Source organism: Phycodurus eques, chromosome 1 (genome assembly GCF_024500275.1).
Source record: "Phycodurus eques isolate BA_2022a chromosome 1, UOR_Pequ_1.1, whole genome shotgun sequence".
NCBI classification, from domain to species: Eukaryota; Metazoa; Chordata; class Actinopteri; order Syngnathiformes; family Syngnathidae; genus Phycodurus; species Phycodurus eques.
The window spans coordinates 37,666,589-37,689,635 of record NC_084525.1 but is presented as its reverse complement, the minus strand read 5'-3'; the positions used below and the strand labels follow the sequence as shown (position 1 = coordinate 37,689,635).

General features: G+C 41.9%; 1 protein-coding gene across 2 annotated transcripts in view; it reads left to right on the top strand.

Moving 5' to 3' along the window:
- Positions 1–22,701, top strand: part of LOC133410277 (gamma-aminobutyric acid receptor subunit gamma-3-like) — a 156,493-nt gene extending 133,792 nt beyond the window's left edge. The window contains exons 8-10 of one of the 2 annotated variants that reach the window (XM_061691189.1): positions 5,302–5,454; positions 18,471–18,667; positions 20,928–22,701. In XM_061691189.1, the coding sequence (XP_061547173.1) occupies positions 5,302–5,454; positions 18,471–18,667; positions 20,928–21,212 (635 nt within the window). In that variant the 3' untranslated portion in view covers positions 21,213–22,701. Of the gene's footprint in view, positions 1–5,301; positions 5,455–5,611; positions 5,689–18,470; positions 18,668–20,927 lie in introns of those variants that run through there. The other variant, XM_061691199.1, reaches the window with a different exon arrangement.
- Positions 22,702–23,047: the final 346 nt, after the last annotated feature.

Below are 23,047 nucleotides of genomic sequence, written 5' to 3'. Positions count from 1 at the left end.
GAACTCAGGCGACCACCATACCCCAGGTTGCGAGTATAGTGTAGCAACAGCTGGGCTAGTGTGCAGCAACCTCTTTCCAAGGATTCCGAGGAGTGCCATATCTGCCCAAGCTATATCCAAACTGCTGTAAACACTCTCCAAACTCTAGTAGTCTATAGAAACTGCACAATATTTATCCGAACTGAGCTGATCGCAACTCTATCAAGAAAACACACACATTTTCAATGGGGCCTGCATGAGGGGTTTATGTTGGTGTCAAATCTTGTGGCAAACTCTGAAGCGCTTCCCAAATCGGTCACGTGGTACAGCCAGGCAGGGAGGCTTCAGACGTCATCACTTCTGGCTCCTGCACTAAATGAAGCAAGCCCTGATATGCGCTTTGCGGAAACACACCCTCCATTACGCGACACACGCTTCGAAGACTCTGCACAACCTGTAACATCAGTACTGGTTTGAAAAAGTAACTGTAGCCTGATTCATCTCTTGGGGAAAGTAACACGTTACTTTGCTCGTTTTTTTATTTTGGAGTAACGTGTTGCTTTGTAACTTTGTTACTTTGTCAGAATCAGAATCATCTTTATTTGCCAAGTATGTCCAAAAAACACACAAGGAATTTGTCTCCGGTAGTTGGAGCCGCTATAGTATGACAACAGACAGTCAATTGACAGAGAACACTTTTGAGACATAAAGACATTGGCAAAAAAAACAGTCACTGAGCATTACCTCCATCACTGCTCGTGACGTGAAAACCAGCACACATTTTTCTTTTGCCCTCAATGTATTTTTTGGACAGTTTATAATAGCTCCAATAGAAAATATGTTACGCTCAACAGAGCACAGAAGTACACTGAGATATTTGAGTCAAGTCTCCCTCTATTTAAATGCACTGTGGTATTGAGCAGGTAAGTGTCCAGCCAGACATGGTTAAAATCATTTCTTTTCATGCCCAGTTATACTGTAGTATGCATATTAGCACAATCCTAACCTAACAGTATTCATTTGTTTTTCGTCAAGATGTAATTTTACACATATGTTTTAACATAATATGTATGCATTATCCATCCATCCATTTTCTGAACCACTTACCCTCACAAGGGTCGCAGGTGTGCTGGCGCATATCTCATCTGACTTCGGGCGAGATGTGGTGTACACCCGGAACAGGTCACCAGCCAATCACAGGGCACATATAGACAAACAACCATTCACACTCACATTTACACCTACGGACAATTTATAGCCTTCAATTAATTTACACCTACGGACAATTTATAGCCTTCAATTAACGTACCATGCATGTTTATGGGATGTGGGAGGAAACCTGAGTACCCAGAGAAAACCCCACGCAGGCACAGCAAAAACATGCAAACTCCACACAAGGGATGCCGGATTCAAGGTGTACACAACAGTGTGTGTTGTTTAAACTAATGCACTCAAATATTGCAATACTAATGCATGCATAGTATTTATATACATGCATTAGCATTAGTATGTATACAAATCTTAGTATTTGGACAGTTTATAATAGCTTCTTGTGTAACAACATACTAGGGCTGCAGCTATCAAAGATTTTAGCTTTCGAGTATCCTACGATAAATTTCATTGAGTATTTGGGTAAATTCGAATTTAAAAAATTATTTAAATTAAATGTAATTTTATTTGTTTTTATTTTTGCTTGGTTAAAGATCAATTATTAGGCTTTACACGAACAGGATTTTTCGGGCCGCTTACCGATCAGCGAGTTTAAAAAAAAAAACGATAACCTATCGCCGATCCGATCACAAGATGGAGGAATGTGTCTATTTAAATGACCTGTTCATTTACTGTATATACTTGTGTACTTAATTGCTAAAAAAAAATTATATTTACAATAAATAATGTATCTTTGTTCCTCTATTTATGCCAGTGAGGCATAGTGTCAGACAGAACAAATGAATGGTCTTCTATTAGATGGCAGGAAGTAAATACAGTAATTAATGTATCCACTTTTTGTGACATTTTTGTTTGTTGGTGTGCCGTGAGATTTTTCAATTGTAAAATATGTTCCTTGGTTCCATAAAGGTTGGAAATCTCTGCTCAAGTCAGATAATGTATTCTAATCAGTCAGGTCAAACCAACATTACGTGACAGAAATAATGGGCGCTAACTTACTGTAATTAAATTACTTTATTTTTAATTAAATGACTTCACCCACGGCGGCAACTCTAAATTGCCCGTAGGTGTCAATGTGAGTGCGAATGGTTGTTTGTTTGTATGTGCCCTGCGATTGGCTGGCAACCAGTTCAGGGTGTACCCCGCCTCCTTCCCGATGATTTAAGTTCTTGCCTGTACGTCGGTATTAAGTGAATTAAGCAGTGATCAGACGAGCCCAGGGCTGCACCAGGTATAGCACGGTATGCGTTTTTTACCGTAGTGTAGCAGTGCTCTAAAGTATTATTTTCCCTGGTAGGTTTATGGCTGTGCGTTAATTAGTTTATAGACCAGCTGACTAAACTAAAACGAAGAGACCTCGAGAGGCAGCACAAATACTGTATATACAAATACTGTATATACCAATACTTTAATCGTAATGCGTAGCTTGGAACGATGTGAAACAATCTTTTTTTTTTTTTTGTCCTGTTCGGCTGTTAGGTCAAGCAGAAAGGAGGATCTCTATACCTTATGCCGGAACAGTTCTACTTTGTCACTGGAGTTTTTTCAGCTGCCGCTGTGCTTTTATAATGGATATTTATTGAGAATCAGAGTCGATCAGTTGAACAGAACAAGGATTCTCGAGGGGACTGAGAAAAGAAGACAACAAAAGACAAAGCACTAACTGTAAACAAGATGAGGAAAGTAAATCATTATATACAGTATCAACAACAACGACACATTAGATATGAGTGTTGAATTGGGCAGTAGTGATACACCCTGTGAGGGAAGGACAGGGCAGGACAGGGACAGGAGAGGAAGCATGCAGCAAAAACACCCAGCAAAAAAGTCCCAGGGTTGTGTGCCTGCGGACACAAGTGAATTGGCACCGTGACTGACATAAGTGTCCTGTAATTGCCTGTCCCCACCTCCCCCCCGACTGACAGTGTCATTGGCCCTTCCCCAGTGAGTGGTGTGGTGCATTAAAATCTGAAGAGACCAGTGATGGGTATGCATGGTATGTGGTGCATTAAAAAGAAGGGGATGATTGTGTGTAATGCATTAAAATCCTGGGAGGCAGGCAGGGCGGAAGGGAAGGGCGCCTGGACCGGGAAACAGCACTGACGTACTGAAACCCCTTCCGACACCCAGCCCCCCTCACCCCAAATTAGCCCCCAAGAAACCCTGATATGCCCGGATGTGACTAGTGAAAAAAAGAAAAACTATTTACAGTGAATGATGAAGCGCCATGGCTCCTGCAGCGCCGACCCAGCACCCACTACCCGCCCCTGAGTGTGCGAGGTGACATCCCACCGCCCAAACACCCCACCCCACACCAAACCACCCCCCACCACCACCACCACCACCCACCCACCCCTCCCAGACCAGGCAAGGATGAAAACCCCAAAGCAGGCCCTACAGCCTGCAGGGTACCAACAAGAAGAGGAGAAGGGGAACACAGCGGGATGGAACGGACAGAAGAGGAGGAAACAATCTTAATTGCTGGCCGACTACGACTACAGGCGTCACGTAATGCCATTGAACACACATGGTCAAGTTTGTAGCACACTTAACGTACCAAATGAGGACTCAAACATGGAAACAAGTGTGCCACTTCTAAACCATCCTTCTTCACAGGTTCCAAACAGATTAAATGTAACCACATTATTAACTAAAGCTGCAGTTAAGGAGCGTCATTGGGACATCAAAGAAATGAGCCGTAGCTGTCAATCAAATTGGCGAAGGGCCGAAAATAGTCACAGAAAAAGGCGGTAAACACAAATGAGTACAATACAAACTTATAAGTCAATAAATAGTATCCTCACTGTGGTTCAAAGATGCACACGATCACTGCAGTGCTGTACAAATCCAAATACTACTACTACTCAAATATGCCGCACCATGTATGCCTTTCTTGCCAGCATTTTATACCCTGCTGTAATATGCTGCATCGCCTTTGTGTCCAAAAATGTTTTCCCTTTGTCACTTAAACTACCGTTGACATAGTCTGTTAGTTCCAGAATTGGTCGCTGTTGTTTACTGGCACTATGGCGTAATGCAGGCACAGAATGGGACGTATTTCCAGGTCACAGATATACAATATGACTCAATCCAACACCAAAAGACGTGCCTCCCATGCCTACGTGGTGGCAATGTTGAATGTGTAGCATTGACGTGGCGGCCATGTCACGATGGTTATAAAGTATCTACTGTCTATTGTGCATAGAACGCTGTGCAGAGAGAAAGCGGCATGGCTGTGGTGTTAACCCTGAGGAAAACAAAACACACGTCTCTGGAGTCTTGAACATGCTATTTTTGGTATAGTAATTAATTTTTTTGTCAAGCCGTTCACCTTTGGCAACATATTTGGAACTAGGAAGCACACTAATTCTTGACGGCACATGAAAGCGACTCACCTATGATGAGTATTGTACCTTAACAATGTCACCATTTCCAAGTAAACGGCGTGGTAAGTTTGGATAAAATGTGAAACTTTCAAACATTTTTGAGCTTTCTTTTGTATTTATTTACAATAACTTTGTACTGTACTGGGTATTTTGGGCTATGAAATAATACTATAAAACAATAATTTTGCACTGTACAGTAATATGGACACATATGGCTTAAAAAAAGGGGGGGCTTCAATGTAATGGATAAACGGCTATATCGGACAACCCCCCCCCCCCACACACACACACACACACACCCGTATAAGTACATTATACCGAGGTTCCACTGCATGTGCAAGCCTCACATACTGTACAATGAATAAGCTGGTTGCTGCACAAAGTGCGGAGGGTTGTATTCTCATCATACAGTTAATAAAAATGGCAGAGCTTCGCCAAGCCTAGCTGCTGAGTCATGGGTGGAGAAACTCTCTGTTTGGGCGGTAACGTAAATTTGAAAAATCCATTTTACTCACAGACACATTTTTGGAAATAGGCAGCTCGCAAAAGCTTTACTTGGTTGTGTAATTTCACACAGTGGGTAGGCATGCACTCCAGAGACCTGACTATTTGTATAGAAACAATTCAAAAGTCAATTTTCCATACTATGTCCGCTTTAAGCATCCGTTTCCATTTAGTGCACATGGTCTTAATGAGGTTTAAGCACAGCTTCATTATATATACACCATATTTAAGTGATAAATCTATTTTAATTTCCTTCCAACAGGAGACTATGTGTTGATGACGGTGTACTTTGACCTCAGTAGAAGGATGGGTTACTTCACCATCCAGACTTATATCCCCTGTATCCTGACTGTGGTCCTGTCCTGGGTCTCCTTCTGGATCAAGAGTGATGCCACGCCGGCGAGGACAGCCTTGGGTAAGCGGCCTGTGTGGTGCAGCTGTGCATAATGATGACATATCTCTTCTGACTGTCCAAGTCACTGCATGTGTGCCTGCTTTTGTAGGTCTTTATTTTTAAAACATACAATCCGTCAATGACACTTGCTAATTATTTGTTATATTGCATGCTGAAGTGTCCTGCATGTCAACACTTTGTCCGCTTGGTTTCTTGTGGGTGATGATGATTTTCTGCTCGTCAGTCTTATTTGAGGTGAGTGAGCTTTAAGCATGCCACTGTGTTTGTGTGTATCCACAATGTGTTGTTAAATACTACATATAACACTTGAGTCACTGCAAAAACATTTCAACACAAATGTACAACCATTACTAATCAAGCGCATTATATTGTTAATGTGTACACATTAAAAAGCAATGTTTTTTTTTATCAGTGAATCACATTTTGGAGAGTAGGGATTAACAACAGTGGCGCAGCCAGGAATTTTTCAGTGGGGTGGTCAGACAATTTTAGGCAATTTTGTGGGGTGGCCACGAAATTACATCATCACCGGCGTTCGGGGTGTTGCTGATTAAACTTTTCTTCCCCTTGAAAACTGATCATCAACAGGGGAAAATAACTTAAAATAATATATATAATAAAAATAATAAAATATAATAAATAATAAAAATTATTTCATGATTTTTCACAACACACGTGGGGGTTGGCCATTGGGCCCCTGGCCCCAGGGGTTGAATTGATTCGTCAACTAATAAACGAGTTGAATTTACTACTACGAATCAACGTTTAACACTTGCAGTTGACCAACTCTTTGTTTATCTTATGGACAATGTGCACATTAATCAATATCAATAGACATGAAAAGATGCTTGCAATTAATTTAGCGGAACCTGGGGGGGGGGGGGGGGGATTGGGTACAAAACAACAAACACAGACTTATAAAATATACAATAAAAATACATCACAGATAAAATTATCAAAACCTACAGCGCAAGGATAGGGACAATGTGTCACAATTCGATTTTCACTGGCCCCAGAACCAAGCGGAGGCTGAGAGGTTTGTGGTGAAAGGTTTATTGACGATGATCTGGAGATGGATCCTTGAGGCATAGTGGTGGGTTGTCGTGCACCTGCTCGTGCAGTAGGCTGTGGCGTGAGCAGGTGGATGGGGGGGGGGGGGGGGGGCCACCCAAGCTCCAACAATGGAACTGCAGGGATAGACCATGACACAATGTAAAAAAGGCCAAATAAAAAATACCAAGTTCACAGTATGCGGACAAACATTAACACTCTTACATGTTCAGTTTAAAATACCAAACATAGTATTTAAAAATTTCAGCTAATTGTCTCATCTTCCAGTCAGCCAATTTACAGAGGACTTTTGACTCGTCCATAGGGATGGGAATTGATAAGAATTTAAAACAAGCTAATTAAATGCTGTTTTTACGCACCTTACAAGATATCGGAGTTCCTTAGAAAATCCACTCTTATTGGTCTAGAAAAAGTTAAATATTTGTTGATAGTTTTTTTTAACCCAACTCATAGGGTTAGAGGAGAGCTGCAATAGTACATAATTCCTGCCATGATATCAGCTGTCTTTTAAATCCATCCATCCATTCATCCATTTTCTGAGCTGCTAATCCTCACAAGCGTGGCGGACATGCTGGAGCCTATCCCAGTTATCATCGGGGTACACCCTGAACTGGTTGCCAGCCAATCGCAGGGCACATACAAACAAACAACCATTCGCACTCACATTCACACCTACGGGCAATTTAGAGTCTTCAATTAACCTAATATGCATGTTTTTGGGATCTGGGAGGAAACCGGAGTGACCAGTCGTTCACCGTGCCATCTTTTAAATCCACCAATTAAATTTTTTTTTCCACTACATACATTTCCCAACTCATGACACTTTGGCCAATAACAATTGAAAAAAAGTTTTACAGTGCTCTTTAGGCCTTGAAATTGCCAGCTTCAAAGAAAGTCAGGGAAGCCTCCCCAGAGGCACATCTGAGAGAGGTGAGTGTTTGAGAGGCCTCAGCAGTGAAGATATCAATGACATCATCGATTGGCTTCGACCAAAAAAAGAAAAAAACATCTTTAGTTGTTCAACCCTCACCACAAATACACACAAAATGTCAAACCAAATCTAGTACCTCTACCGGCATGCCTCCATTTTTTTTTTTTTTTCCATTTTTTATCTTAGATTCACTGCGGTATGTTTGCCATTTAATTTAATCAATGAATTGACAGAATGTGCAGCAAATGTAAGCAAGAGACTATGTTTATTTCAAATAACATATGGTATGTTTGTTAATTAAAATTTGAACTCAAATGTATCAATGGTGCCATAACCAGCTATAATGTTAGTTCATGTGCCTGCACACTGGTATTTTCAAAACTATTGTGTTTTGAACTGCACTTCATATGCAATAAATATTTCAAGAAGTCATAAAAAATATAAACCTTTCCAAAACTATGTCTTCTATGTTTACTTCTACATGAGGACATATTCATTTGTTAACAACAATGACAAAACCTGTTAAAAGCAACAGAACATGTCTCTGTTATCATCTAATGTGTGCTGATTTCATTTCTTGTCACGAATGTAAACCAACCGGTGTACGTGTGGACATAATTTCAGTCAACCTGTTTTATATATATATATATGTTTATATATATATATATATATATATATTCATATATATATATATAGGAGGTGGTGTGTGATACACAACCACTAGCTGAGAAAGGCTTGTGATCTCTTTCAGAGAACACAACAAACAGGCATCAGTGGGAAGCAAGTGTCCCACCCCTGATAAACATCCCTATTCAACTCAACGACACAAGTCATTTACCCTGTCTTCTCTGGTTCATCGCCTCCATTTTCAAGTCATGTCTGAAAGCTGATCTTGAGGCTGGAGGGCAGGAGGAGAGATAAGAGGAAGGCAGGCATAAAACAAGGATGCCAAACAAAATGGGACCCAAAATCTCAGCAAGAAGGAGGAGGCTCACTCAAATAGGGGAGGCGATGCTACGGAATCCCCCCCTCCAAATAACAGCACCCGACAAGTTGCTGCCGCCAGGTGGCATTTGCAAAGAGCTGTCACTCAGCCACTACTCCTCCAGGCAGGACATTTCGGGATCAGCAGGCTGGGAGTAGGAGAGCCGAGCTCGGGTTGATTCCCATTAGACCTCAATCTGTGCAGCTCAGATGGAGCTTAGAGATACAGGGCTGTAGATGGCAAACAGAGCCAGCTCGTGACACGAGTGGAGAATGGAGAGCTTAAAGATCTGTGGAAAAGAATTAAATGAAGTAGATGTCATGCATCGTCCAAGAGAGACCAGTAAAAATGCTATCACGACAACTCAAACGTGTTTTACTTAGAGGAGAGTTTCACATATTATTATTAATGCACTTACATTTTGAATAAGGAGAATACCAAATTCATATTCATTGGCCAGCTCTGTTGAAAACATTAAAATGGTTAGACAAAGTTTATTTCAAGACAATACTTTTCAATAAATGTAATGCAGTCCATTTGTTTTTACCACAGAGGCTTAAAAGTCAACTCCTTAAGTGATGGCTGCTGGAGCATAAAAACAGCTTCTTTAAAGACAAGGTTTCCCAAGAACAGCCATCATTCAAACAACACTTGTCAGAGGCAACTCGTCAAATAGAGCTGAAGAACTGACAGTGTTCCTCTTGGGAGGAGATGGCAGAGAGATCAACTTTGGTGGTATCACTCCTTTAAGCTGTATTGCAAGGAGTTCTGGGATTAAATGCAAGCAGATGTGGCTTTAAATCACCTCTGATCAGATTAAACTGTGGTCGACGTAGAAATTTAACCCTGGTCAGTTGCATGTTATAAACACAATTAGCGTAAACAAGGACATTGATGTAGGGTTATGTGTACATAAAATTGTCAGTGTTCTTGAAGAAAGTTTAAATGTAAAACATACAAATAGTAGAGTGGCACCTTTGAGGGACAACATCCACTATGTTTGTGTTTTAGAAACTATTTCCCGTAGGAAATAATATATTTGGAAATAATCTATTCCAAAGTCAAACTGTTGCAATTATGAAATCAATGTTTTAAGACACACGAGACTGGATCTGATAAACACATTAGAAGACAGCACTTTTTATTGAAACACACCCATTTTTCATGTCAGCAAAGGCATTGGAACATGTGACTGACAGGTGTGTTTTGTTGTCCTGGTGCATCACATTACTTTGATTATTCTAAACCATGAATAGCGCTGAATGCCTACGTTCAGTTTCAGGCTTGGGTTTTACCTTTGCAGATGACCCAGTTAGAGGTGTAACCAACATGAAAACCAGAGATGGCTGACAATGTGTGAAAAACCAGAGTTGTGAAAAGGCTAAAGCTTTGATAAAGAAAGGATCTGCGCATGATCCCAAACAAACAAACATCTGCGAAACTCAGCAAAGATAATCTCATGGCTTGGGCTTGCATGGCCTCTTCTGGGACAGCCTCATGAATCTCCATCGATGTAACACATGATGGCAGCACCAAAATAAACTCTACTCTATAAAGTCTACAGTCTGCCAGTTTCAAGAAAGATGCAACCAAACCAACTGGGAGCCCCTTTATTATGCAGCAAGACAATGACGTAAAAAACACTACCAAAAGTTGTAGCAAGCAAAGGATTTATAATTGCTAGGGATGAAACGATTCACAAAATCCACGGTTCAGTTCATATCTCGGTTTTGTGGTGACGGTTTTCGGGTCGGTACACGTTGACTCTTATGAAAATCAATTACGTCTTCTATATTATTATTATTATTTAAATAGTTTGTATGGATACGAAATATATCTTTGTCTATCTATGACAGTTACGTTTAGTGACAGGCACACTTAAATGCTCTTCTATTGGATGGCAAAAGGTACAATAAACCTGTGTATCCACCTGTTGCAATTCATACAACAGAATAAGTCATGGCTCCCTGCAAATACAGTATACCAGCTTTGAGTTTAACTAAACAAGCCCACATTTCTAAATTGAGATTTCAGTATTTATACATTTTAAGATATTTTTATTGTGTACTTTGAGGTTAGTGTAATGTAAATGCCTTGGCTCAACAAAGTTTGCAAAACACTGATCTAATCATTACTCTCCTAAATAAAAGCTCATTATTGTTAAAGGGGGCATATTTTGTCGGACCAACTTTTTCTAGTTTTGGGATGTAATATTGTCTCTATGATGCCTCAGTAAACATGTGTCCAAACATTCCTGAGTACCACACATTTTTCTGCCGAGAGGCCTGAAGTCAGGTCATTTGAATTTCTCGAGCTTATCTACGTCACTTGCGAAGAGCTCCGCCCACCTCTCCGCTTCCAAGCCAGCGCCGTCAAAATAACAAACACGTGTGCTGTCACAAGTGGATCGTCTACACGGAGGCAACCAATCAGAGGAAAGGGGGCGGTCTTAGCCAAATATCCACAAAGTGGCTACAAATCTGTGTCAAACGGAAGTAGGTGTCAGAGGGGCCTTCTCTGGACACCCATATGACAAAACCAAGGTGTTTTTTAAATGAAATGGACACTTTTATACTAAGTGTTTTATACTCTATGGAGGTCGAAATAGCCAAAATATGGGATCTTTAAAATAAGCCTGATATGATTTAGATTTTTACCTCTTACTGAATCAATATTAGAACATTTAAATCGATATCGAATGGAATCTCAATCCCAAAGAATCGATAACGACTCGCAGCCTGAAGAATCGAAATTGAATCAAATCATGAGGTTCTTAACAATGCCCACCCCTAATGCAAATGATGGGTCCGTTCGAAATACACTCCGGTGCTGCTGTGCTACACCCGGGACCGTTTAGAAATTCAAAACATTGTTTGGAATGTGCGGAACACGTCTATTATGGAGTTAGGGTGTCAGATTGAATTTCAGAACGCACCCGATGTGTCCTGCCAAGTCAACTACTCAAGTGGGAGTGGACGCGAAATCCCCGCTGACATCTTGGCTAGCATTAGCGCGACTGTACACTTTTTCTTAATAATAAATGAGAAAGAAAAAAAAAAAAGTTACTCTTGCCTAGCCAAACGGGACACGCGGCCTGAACCGAAACAGTCGAACCGAACCGTTTGGACAATTTTCAAAAACTGTTCCATCCCCAGTAAGCACAGTTCCAGTGCGAATCACTGGGGATAGAGAACAAGCCCTGCCGTGGACAGTAAAAATCTTTGTGTAATTGACATTGTCCTGATCGGCCAACGGCCAGTGATTGGAGTTCTATTCAAACCAATTGACACAAATGTATACAGCAGAACGAAAAACTCCGATGATCAATGGCCATCACGCAAAACTAAAACTAGCAATTACATAAACGACCTGCACACGTGTGCGGATTCAAATCTAACGAGAAACAAAAACAATGATGGCAAAAATGCTGTTGTGAGTGCAAAGAACACAAGGAGGGAAAAACTTACAAAAGGTAGTGCATGGAGCCAGGGATGAAGGAAGGTACAAATGGTGCGAAAACAAAAATCTATCTACAATACAAAGAATGAAACAGGGATTGAAGTACTTAAATACACACATACTGTAACTAAAGTACTTCTACTACACCAAGATAAGCATAAACTGAAACACAAAATCAAATTAGTGCTGAACAAAAGTCAAGCCTTAGGTACCACTGGAATGGAGGAAACAGGAAGCGACAGGAACAAAGCCAGGGATCGTGAGTATGTCAAATAAGCAAAACGGCAACAAAGCTATACTCTGGCACCTTCCTTCAGCAGGGGCCACACTTAAATATACAGTGCCAAAGGGCTGATTGGAAGCAGGTATGTCCCAGTGGGTCCGCCCACCTTCACCTAGGCAACTCTTTGGGCGGAGAAATGAAATTATTATATTACCAGCAGGGGGAAAACACAGCACACGTCCCACCTAAAGTTTTATGATTGCCCATAGATTCCACAAGATGGCGGCAAAGCACTACCTTTGTGTAAATTACACTCCTCAATTCACTTTAACATAATTCCTTGGGACCTAGATGCCACAGGTTGCTGCTGAACAGTGAATAGGTGAGTTTTTCAACAAATAACAGAGGATGTTAAAAATATATATATGTGTGTGTGTGGATAGGTGAATTTTAAAATGCTGAACCACGAATATACGGTGGTACACTAAGTTGAGTTCACTGTAATTCATCTTATATCCATCTACCTTTTCTAATACTTTTACTGTCTTGGTGTTTTATAAATAATGCTCTAAGCTGTGTATCAGCTGCAGATCTCAATACCTGAAACAAAAGCTGAAACTTTGTCTTGTTTCATATTCATCTTTTGATGTCAAACGCAAATGATTTCAGTCTACAACAAAAAATGAAGGAATTTGTCTCTGTTCCAATGCTTTTGAATGGTAGCGAGTGTTCTGTTACACCGCTGCTGCTTTTGTCACACCACAGGTTGATCCCGGTAGTCTGTGCAGACAAGGCATCACCTTGGTTGCCATGGAATCATGCAGAGACAATTCCCAAAGAGTGAATGAAACCACGAAAATAAGATTAGTTTACTTAATTTGATGGCCAAAAGCAACACTGTGTGACACACCAGGCGACGCTCCTCGCGTGTGCTACCATTTGAGGAAGAAGACAACGAGAGTTGTTCATGTACCTTAAATTTAATGAGTGAGGGGAGAGAGCCTAAGACGAGCACTCGACCAGTAGGTAGCTCGAAATAGAAAGGAGCAGCTCGTCTCTATGGAAACGGTGGGTGAAAACAGCACCATGAAAGACATGTAGAGAGGGAGATGAGAATGAAAAAGGCTGAGGGAGGAAGAAGAGAAATGATGAGAGTACAGAAAGCCAGAGAAGCCGAAATGGGCCAAATGTGCATGTATCACTGCGTGCAACTCTGCCAAATCCCCGGATTTTTGTTTCAGAAAATTTATTTAACTTTAGTAAGAACTCCCACAACCCCATTTTAACAATGGTATGTCGCAGAATTCATTCAGAATCTTTAATTAAAGCAGGTCTGATCTGTCCATGAATGACAGCAGTATTGATTTTCTGATGGCAGTGTTATCGTCGTTAAATGCAGCCCTATGGGGGGCATAAGTCAGTGCAAACTGTAGGCCGGTCCCAAGCCCGGATAAATGGAGAGGGTTGCGTCAGGAAGGGCATCCGGCTTAAAACCTTGCCAAACAAATATGAGCGTCCATCCAAAGAGTTCCATACCGGATCGGTCATGGCCCGGGTTAACAACGTCCGCCACCGGCGCTGTCAACCTGCGGGGCGCCGTTGGAAATTCAGCTACTGTGGGTCGAAGTCAAAGAAGAAGAAGAGGTGGAAAGCGGGAAAGCACAGAGTCTACAACTGAATGTGGGGACTTTGAATGTTGGGACTATGACAGGAAAATATCGGGAGTTGGTTGACATGATGATCAGGAGAAAGGTTGATATATTGTGTGTCCAGGAGACCATGTGGTAAGGCGGTAAGGCTAGAAGTTTAGGGGCAGGGTTTAAATTATTTTACCATGGTGTAGATGGAAAGAGAAATGGAGTCGGGGTTATTTTAAAAAAAGAGTTGGCTAAGAATGTCTTGGAGGTGAAAAGAGTATCAGATCGAGTAATGAGGCTGAAATTTGAAATTGAGGGTGTTGTGTGTAATGTGATTAGTGGCTATGTCCCACAGGTAGTATGTGACCTAGAGGTGAAAGAGAAATTCTGGAAGGAGCTAGACGAAGTAGTTCTGAGCATCCCAGACAGAGAGAGAGTTGTAATTGATGCAGATTGTAATGGACATGTTGGTGAAGGTGATAGGGGTGATGAAGAAGTGATGGGTAAGTACGCCATCCAGGAAAGGAACTTGGAGGGACAGATGGTGGTAGACTTTGCAACAAGGATGCAAATGGCTGGAGAGAGCACTTTTTTCCAGAAGAGGCACGAGCATAGGGTGACCTACAAGAGCGGAGGTAGAAGCACGCAGGTGGATTACATCTTGTGCAGACGATGTAATCTGAAGGAGGTTACCAACTGTAAGGTAGTGGTAGGGGAGAGTGTGGCTCGACAGTATAGGATGGTGGTGTGTAAGATGACTCTGGTGGTGGGGAGGAAGATTAGGAAGACAAAGGCAGAGAAGAGAACCATGTGGTGGAAGCTGAGACAGGACGAGTGTTGTGCAGCTTTTCGGGAAGAGGTGAGACAGGCTCTCGGTGGACGGGAGGAGCTTCCAGAAGACTGGACCACTGCAGCCAAGGTGATCAGAGAGGCAGGCAGGAGAGTACTTGGTGTATCTTCGGGCATGAAAGGAGAGAAGGAGATTTGGTGGTGGAACCTCACAGTACAGGAAATCATACAAGGAAAAAGGTTAGCTAAGAAGAAGTGGGACACTGAGAGGACCGAGGAGAGGCGAAAGGAATACATTGAGATGCGACACAGGGCAAAGGTAGAGGTGGCAAAGGCCAGACAAGAGGCATATGATGACATGTATGGCAGGTTGGACACTAAAGAAGGAGAATAGGATCTATACAGGCTGGCCAGACAGAGGGATAGAGGTGGGAAGGATGTGCAGCAAATTAGGGTGATTAAGGATAGAGATGGAAATATTTTTGACTGGTGCTAGCAGTGTGCAAGCTAGATGGAAAGAATACTTCGAGGAGTTGATGAATGAGGAAAATGAGAGAGAAGGGAGAGTAGAAGAGGCAAGTATGGTGGACCAGGAAGTGGCAATGATTAATAAGGGGGAAGTTAGAAAGGCGTTAAAGAGGATGAAAAATGGAAAGGCAGTTGGTCCTGATGACATTCCTGTGGAGGTATGGAAGCATCTAGGAGAGGTGGCTGTGGAGTTTTTGACCAGCTTGTTCAATAGAATTCTTGTGCGTGAGAAGATGCCTGAGGATTGGAGGAAAAGTGTACTGGTGCCCATTTTTAAGAACAAAGGTGATGTGCAGAGCTGTGGCAACTATAGAGGAATAAAGTTGATGAGCCACACGATGAAGTTATGGGAAAGAGTAGTGGAGGCTAGACTCAGGACAGAAGTGAGTATTTGCAAGCAACAGTATGGTTTCATGCATAGAAAGAGTACCACAGATGCATTATTTGCCTTGAGGATGTTGATGGAAAAGTACAGAGAAGGTCAGAAGGAGCTACATTGTGTCTTTGTAGATCTAGAGAAAGCCTATTACAGAGTACCCAGAGAGGAACTGTGGTACTGCATGCGGAAATCTGGAGTGGCAGAGAAGTATGTTAGAATAATACAGGACATGTACGAGGGCAGCAGAACAGCGGTGAGGTGTGCTGTAGGTGTGACAGAAGAATTTAAGGTGGACGTGGGACTGCATCAGGGTTCAGCCCTGAGCCCCTTCCTGTTTGCAGTGGTGATGGATGGGCTAACAGATGAGGTTAGACTGAAATCCCCATGGACCATGATGTTTGCAGATGACATTGTGATCTGCAGTGGAAGTAGGTAGCAGCTGGAGGAACAGTTAGAAAGATGGAGGCATGTACTGGAAAGAAAAGGAATGAAGATTAGCCGAAGTAAAACAGAATATATGTGCATGAATGAGAGGGGTGGTGGGGGAAGAGTGAGGCTACAGGGAGAAGAGATAGCAAGGGTGGAGGACTTTAAATACTTGGGGTCAACCGTCCAGAGCAATGGTGAGTGTGGTCAGGAAGTGAAGAAACGGGTCCAAGCAGGTTGGAACGGGTGGAGGAAGGTCTCAGGTGTGTTATGTGACAGAAGAGTTTCTGCTAGGATGAAGGGCAAAGTTTATAAAAAAGTGGTGAGGCCAGCCATGACGTACGGATTAGAGACAGTGGCACTGAAGAGACAACAGGAAGCAGAGTTGGAGGTGGCGGAAATGACGATGTTGAGGTTTGTTCTCGGAGTGACCAGGTTGGATAAAATTAGAAATGAGCTCATCAGAGGGACAGCCAAGGTTCGATGTTTTGGACACAAAGTTAGAGAGCGCAGACTTCAATGGTTTGGACACGTCCAGAGGAGAAATAGTGAGTATATTGGTAGAAGGATGATGAGGATGGAGCTGCCAGGCAAGAGAGCGAGAGGAAGACCAAAGAGAAGGTTGATGGATGTCGTGAGGGAAGACATGATGGCAGTTGGTGTTCGAGAGGAGGATGCAGGAGATAGGCTTACATGGAAAAGGATGACGCGCTGTGGCGACCCCTAACGGGACAAGCCGAAAGGAAAAGAAGAAGTGTGATCGTCGTTAAATGTAGTGATGTGAAAACCTTTAAAAGTAAACAAATGTGTGTAACCTGAGAAACCAAGCCACACCACACCTTGATAAAACTTGGGTGCAGTATAACAATGATGCAATTTGATCGGACAGGAAATAAGTGCTTTGATCTTTTGGCAATTCAATGGCAATATTGTATCTTCCATACATGCTGTTTTGAACTCAAAATAGGCCATTTACGTGAATCGTATAGATCCAATGAGTTTTTCCTTGAGGGGGGGCTAGTGACGTTTAACTCTAGTTCACCAATCAAACGACACAAGAAAGTCACATGACCTCACACAACATCTTCTATTGGGCTTCCCGGGTATAGGTATTGACACTAGATAAGCCAGCCCGGCTAATCGTCGGGCCAAAATGGCCACCATTTTGGGAAGGTGGTCGTTGCCATGAAAGCAACGACCCGCTACTCTTGTTTACATTTAGACAAACAAAAACAATATGTATTATAGTGGACATTTCAGCTCACTTATAACTTTAGAAAACACTGTAGAGTAAATTGAAAATGTTTTTGTTGTTTAATTTTATTTTGTATTGTTTGTCCTATTTACTCAGTACTTGTGTAATTATTTCACTGTGTACTTTTTACTCTTACTCAAGTAATTTTTTGGAGGACTACTTTTTACTTGAATCACCTTATTGTCAAGTGACAGTACTCTTAGTTGAGTACAATATTTGGATACTCTACCCACCTCTGAAGCGGACATCCTATTGCTACTCTTACGTTTCAGCAACATTTTTGCTCATCAGATCAGCCAGTGTTGTATTCGTTGCACTGATCTTTTGTATTTTCGCATAGGGGTGACGCAGGTCGTGGCCCTGGTTGTAGTCCCAGCGGAACCGCGAAGCACACATAACATCGGCGACAAGAGCTGATCCGCTAGTACATCCATCCATCCATTTTCCTGACCGCTTATCCTCACAAGGGCGAGCTGGAGCGAGAGGCTGAACTGGTCGCCAGGCAATTGCAGGGCATCTGCTAGTACATCTTGTATTAATTAGGAAACGTGCCTACAATTATCTAATTAGTTTACGGATGTTACTGTTAAATGTATTAAGCGATGGAGCAATGTTAGGGATTATGTCACAACACAGAATTAACTAACTTCAAATTCAGAAATGGCCAATAAAAACAGAAAAATACTGGACTTAATATTTTCATGGACGATGCATTTGGGATTAGCCTTTGAAGTGGGTAATAGTGAAAAATGAAGTGAAACAGTCAATTTAGTCAATTCTATTCCAGAATGAGTGCTTAGAGAGGAGGATGCTATTCATGTGGCACAGCTTAAATCAGGTATCAGATGCAGGTGGAGATGGGCCTGGCTCAAGTTGGAGGCCAAAACAAAAAAGCAAAGAAATGAGGCAAACTTAATTTTAATCTTAAATTTGTACAGCGGTGTAAATAAATGTGCAGTGTAAATAAATGTTTTTCTGCATGTTGTTCATTTTGCCTTATTGTACTCTTCAGAGTCCAGATTGCTTAGTTTATGTTAAAATTTTACAAATTCTCTGCGGGGGCCCAGGGGATTCCCCCGCGAACTCCCCCGACAATGTTTTTTTTTTTTTGCTCACCTTTTTCATGCATTTGGTGTTTGCATGTCCGATTCATACACCTCAAAGGTTATATGATTTGCAAACTGGACACACAAAAAGTCATCTATTTCCTTACTATGTTTGAATGTCTCAAAGAGTAATAGAAAGTTATTTTACTACTACTTTAATGCTTTGTGCTCAAAACCATTGCCCTGCTTAAGCCTCACGTTCCTTATACTTGCTTTGACCTTTTCAGGCATTACCACCGTGCTGACCATGACCACACTGAGCACAGTGGCCCGGAATTCCCTGCCTAGAGTCTCGTATATGACCGCAATGGATCTGTTTGTCACTGTCTGCTTCCTATTCGTCTTCGCCGCCATGATTGAGTATGCCATGCTCAACTACTGCTCCTATAGTATACGCAGACCGCCAGCAAAAATGCAAAAACTGGTAAGCCACATTATTTTTGTCAAAAGCCAAGGTTCCTCTTTTAGTTCATACACTATTCATAAGAACAAATGTGCTTGGTAAAGTATATAGAGTCAACCTTTCTATGAAGACAAATTATCCTCCAAGGAGTTCTAAATTCAGTACTGGAGTCTATGCGGGGGAATTTGACCGATTTGTCTGATCTAAAGGGGTCAAGTTGTTGAATATGTATTTATGTTCACCTGATCAAACATTCCAGATGTGCATGTGAGTACATGTGATTCACTAAGATTTATTCAGTGGGTTTTTATGTGAAACCCCAGCACTCAGAAACTATTGCACAGGTGTCAAACTCAAGGCTCTAAAGCCAGATCCAGCCCGCCACGTCATTTCATGTGGCCCACGAAAGCAAATCATGTGCATCAACTTCCATGATTGTTGCTCAAATCTGTACCAACATTTCTAATTGTCATATCTAATATTAACATATCGCAAGCATATTTTGTTACCAATCCCCCTTTTTTACAGTAACTGAACAACCCGTTATCCTTGACTTCTGATTTCACAATTGGTTATCCATCAATTTGTCATGTATATGCAATAATATCAGGCGATTCAACATTTATTGTGTTTTACAATCATAATGGCGCTCTGAGGGAAACCGTAACTGCAACATGGCCCGCAACAAAAATTTGTTTCACACCCCTGCTATTATGGTTTGTCACAAGTTGGACCCCAAAGCAATAACAGTCTGGGGAGCAAAAGGCACTACCAATCAGGTAGGAAAAGACTAACTGATAAACTATGGTGCAAGGCTAAAGCAAACAAAAGCACCACAACAAAAGGCAAGACTAAAAAACCGTGGCTAATGGTGAATTGAAGAAGGAGCAAGGAGGGACACCATGAGGTCGCCAAACCGCATAGGAAATGGGATTTAAAAAAAAAAAGAAAATTCTACAAACTATTGCTGGAGCAAGACAGGATACGGATGGCTATAAACAGAATAAAAAGAGGAAAGTTCCGGCACCTTCCTTGGTGAGCGTGCAACGCTTAAGAGTGGGAGTCGATTGCCAATCGCTCTCAGCCAACCCCCCCCCCCACCCCCCCCCCACCCCCCTTTGCTCACTCCACCCAGCTCACTGGGCCCCCTAAAGGAAACAAGAAAAACACAGGTGAGAGACAGCAAGTCCACCATAAAGTGCACCATGTCTTCAAAGTTGCATTGTCGTTCATTCTGAGCAAAAGTGTGCCGCTTGAGAACCTTTCTTGCCGTCACCCAAAGATTGCTAGAAGCTTTGCGTGGGAGTTCTCAAGGCTGCTGCACCTGTCACCACTGATCCAGTGGCAGCAGCACACATCTACTTGTCAAGCTGCTGCCACTGCTTGGATGGGGGGGTCGGGGCTCATGGCTATTAAAGACTTTATTTTTCGACTGAACAAGTCACATAAAGTTGAGCTTTGATGAACCTGTAGCTCTCTTTGCTCTTGGGGGGTGGGGGGGGTTGCTTCAAGAGGACCACAATCATGGTCTAACTAAGTTGTCCTATTGTCATCAAGGGCAGGTCATAAGTCACTTGTTTTCTCGGTTTGTTCAATCTCCATCCAAAAATAATGGAACACAGGCAGTTACTGTATGAATGCTGAGAGTAAAGACAGAAAAAAATCTTGTGGCAATCACATCATTGTATCGACACAAAGCACACATCCCATATTTGTATAGGAGGGATCACTGTGGACCATAAGCTTTCCCACGTGTTTGGGAGATTTTGTTCACCTCGGATGTGACAAAAGTTGAACTTTTTGGCCATAATTCCAAAAGGTGTGTTTGGCACAAACACAACACTGCTCATCATCAATGGAACACCACACCTACAGTGAAGCAGGGTGGCATCATAATTTGGGGCTGTTATTCCTTCAGTTGGAATTGGGGCTTGAGTTAAGTTTGAGGGAGATATGAACAGTTCATAATAGCAGTCAGTGTTAGCAAAAAAAAATAAAAAAAACTTCAGAATTAACTTGGGCTTAATCAGATTCTCTTTAAATGATGTGTGTTGACTCCCATTTAACATGAGTTTGACCATGATTTATTAATTCTGAACACAGCCACAGCCATGTTATAAGAGTGTGTGCCGTTTATTTTTTACTTCCCCTGTGTATGTACGTATGTGTGTGTGCGCGTGTGTTACTGCTTCAGCAATACTGTATGTCATGTCATGCAGTACTGCGGCAGATCAATACACAGACTTCTAGTAAATCTATACATTTCTCTCTCCCTCTATAGGCCTATTCGTCCTTCACCATGGGTCGGCCACCTCATCGGCACATGATGCCCACGGGCAATGCTCTCTTCTGGCAGGACTATGACGACGACTGCCTGGACCAGTGCCTGGACGGGAAAGATTGCAAGAGCTTCTTCTGCTGTTACGAGGAATGTAAAGAAGGCGGCTGGAAGAAAGGACGCATCCATGTCAACATCCATGAGCTGGATTCCTACTCTCGGGTATTCTTCCCGACTTCCTTCTTGCTCTTCAACATTGTTTACTGGGTCAGCTACCTCTACCTCTAGTCACACTGTTGACGTGGAGCATTGGATTTTGGGGATTTGTCGTGCTGCCTCTGGAGTTGAGGAAGGGCCATCATTCTTTTGAGAGTTGAGGTAGAGGTGGTGACAAGAACCGGAACCGACCAATCCTTTTCAGGACTCGAAGAAGACCGCTGCCATCTGGGCGGCAATGCAGTATTTTGGCCCACAAGGTGGTAGAGCACCCATAGTGCCTTCTTTAGAAAGGGTGCACAAGGCCACCGCAGCATTTTAGTCTTTAGTAAATCCTCCATCACGGCGAAGCATGCTATATTGTTTAACTCCTTGATGAAACCAGCATAGTTCTCACGACAGGAAATGCTAGGACACTCACCATGCATTTTGTGGTACTTTACAAGTACAGTAGTTTTTAATAATAACAAAATGCTACCAGAATTACTGGTATTGTTACAGAAAACCCTAGCAGACAATGCGATTTACATTAAAAGAATGCACAAGGGCTGCGTAACAACAAAGGGATCTTGAACTTAACGGTATGTTTTGTAGTAGTACGAGTACAAAGCCCATGCATTCAGTTCCACCAAGTCAAGTATATATACATAGAGATTGTTTTTTTTCCCCTAATGAAAAATAAAAATTATTTCTGATGCCCTGCCATTAGTGGGACCCTAAACTGCCTCTCATGCCGGGCTGGCAACATCTGAGGTGCTGTAGAATACATACACATTGTGGTCCAATGTAGGCCACTAAAGAGAGAGAGAGAGAGAAAAGTGTTAAAAAATGGATGAGGCTGGATGGTTGGGGATGGAGTCGCTCAAACAGTCACCACAATGTAAAATTGATGCCACATATGGAGACATATGGACACACGTGAAACCTAGGCTTAACTTTAATGTTCTGTTTTTTGGCTTTGTAGAACACACACACGCACACACTAGCTTCTCTCAATGTGTGTGTTGTGACAGAAAGGAGTTGCTGTATTGTCTACTGTTTCCTTTTTCATACATATGGAATGTGTGTAGGCTGCTAGCGAGTACCAGTTTGTGAGCTTACTATGTATTCATCAGGCCTCTGTGTCCAGTCCAGAGGTACTGCACGTGGTTAGTAGAAAGGCCCATTTAATGGCAGGTGTTGACTTTGTGTGCTGACTTTTGTCTTTTAATGCAAAAATTCCCCCACCTCTGATATTTCTACTACACTTTATAAGTGTCTATCGAGATACTCTAATAAAAACAAAATCGCAATTTTTAACCTGATCAGTGTTTACAAAGCCACGTTGACATCTGAGTACTGAGCTATGGTCAGCATTGGCAACCTCCCCACTCGTGTTAAAAAATTAGATGACATTGCAAGTATTACAATAAACGTATTGTCCTCACTTCCACCTCTCACTCTAAGCTACAGTAATTTCTCCTGAATCGCTGGGGAAAGAAAAAGCCAACCTGATCATGGATCAGTACTCCCAGAGGAAATCTTATACCTTTTAACTGGACAACAATTATGTTTTTCTAGTGTGTGGTACATTGCTTGTATGAATAAATAATGTTTTGGTCAAGTATTGCTGTGACGTGTCTATGTGAAAACAAACTAATTCACTACATAACCAACACTGAGAGAGGCAATATGCTCTTGCATTGGGTACATCCTAACAAAGCAGAAAACATATGAATGGACATGGAATACTTGCAAGGGATAGGACAAAACTTAGATTCCTAGAGATTGTCATATGTTCTATTGAAACTCCTTGCTCTGGAAAATTTGGAAAACTTTTATTTTAAAAAATAATAATAATAATTTTTTTTTAAAAAAACGATATCAGGCAAGACGTGCTTATTTATTTCCTTTTCTTGAGTTAGTGT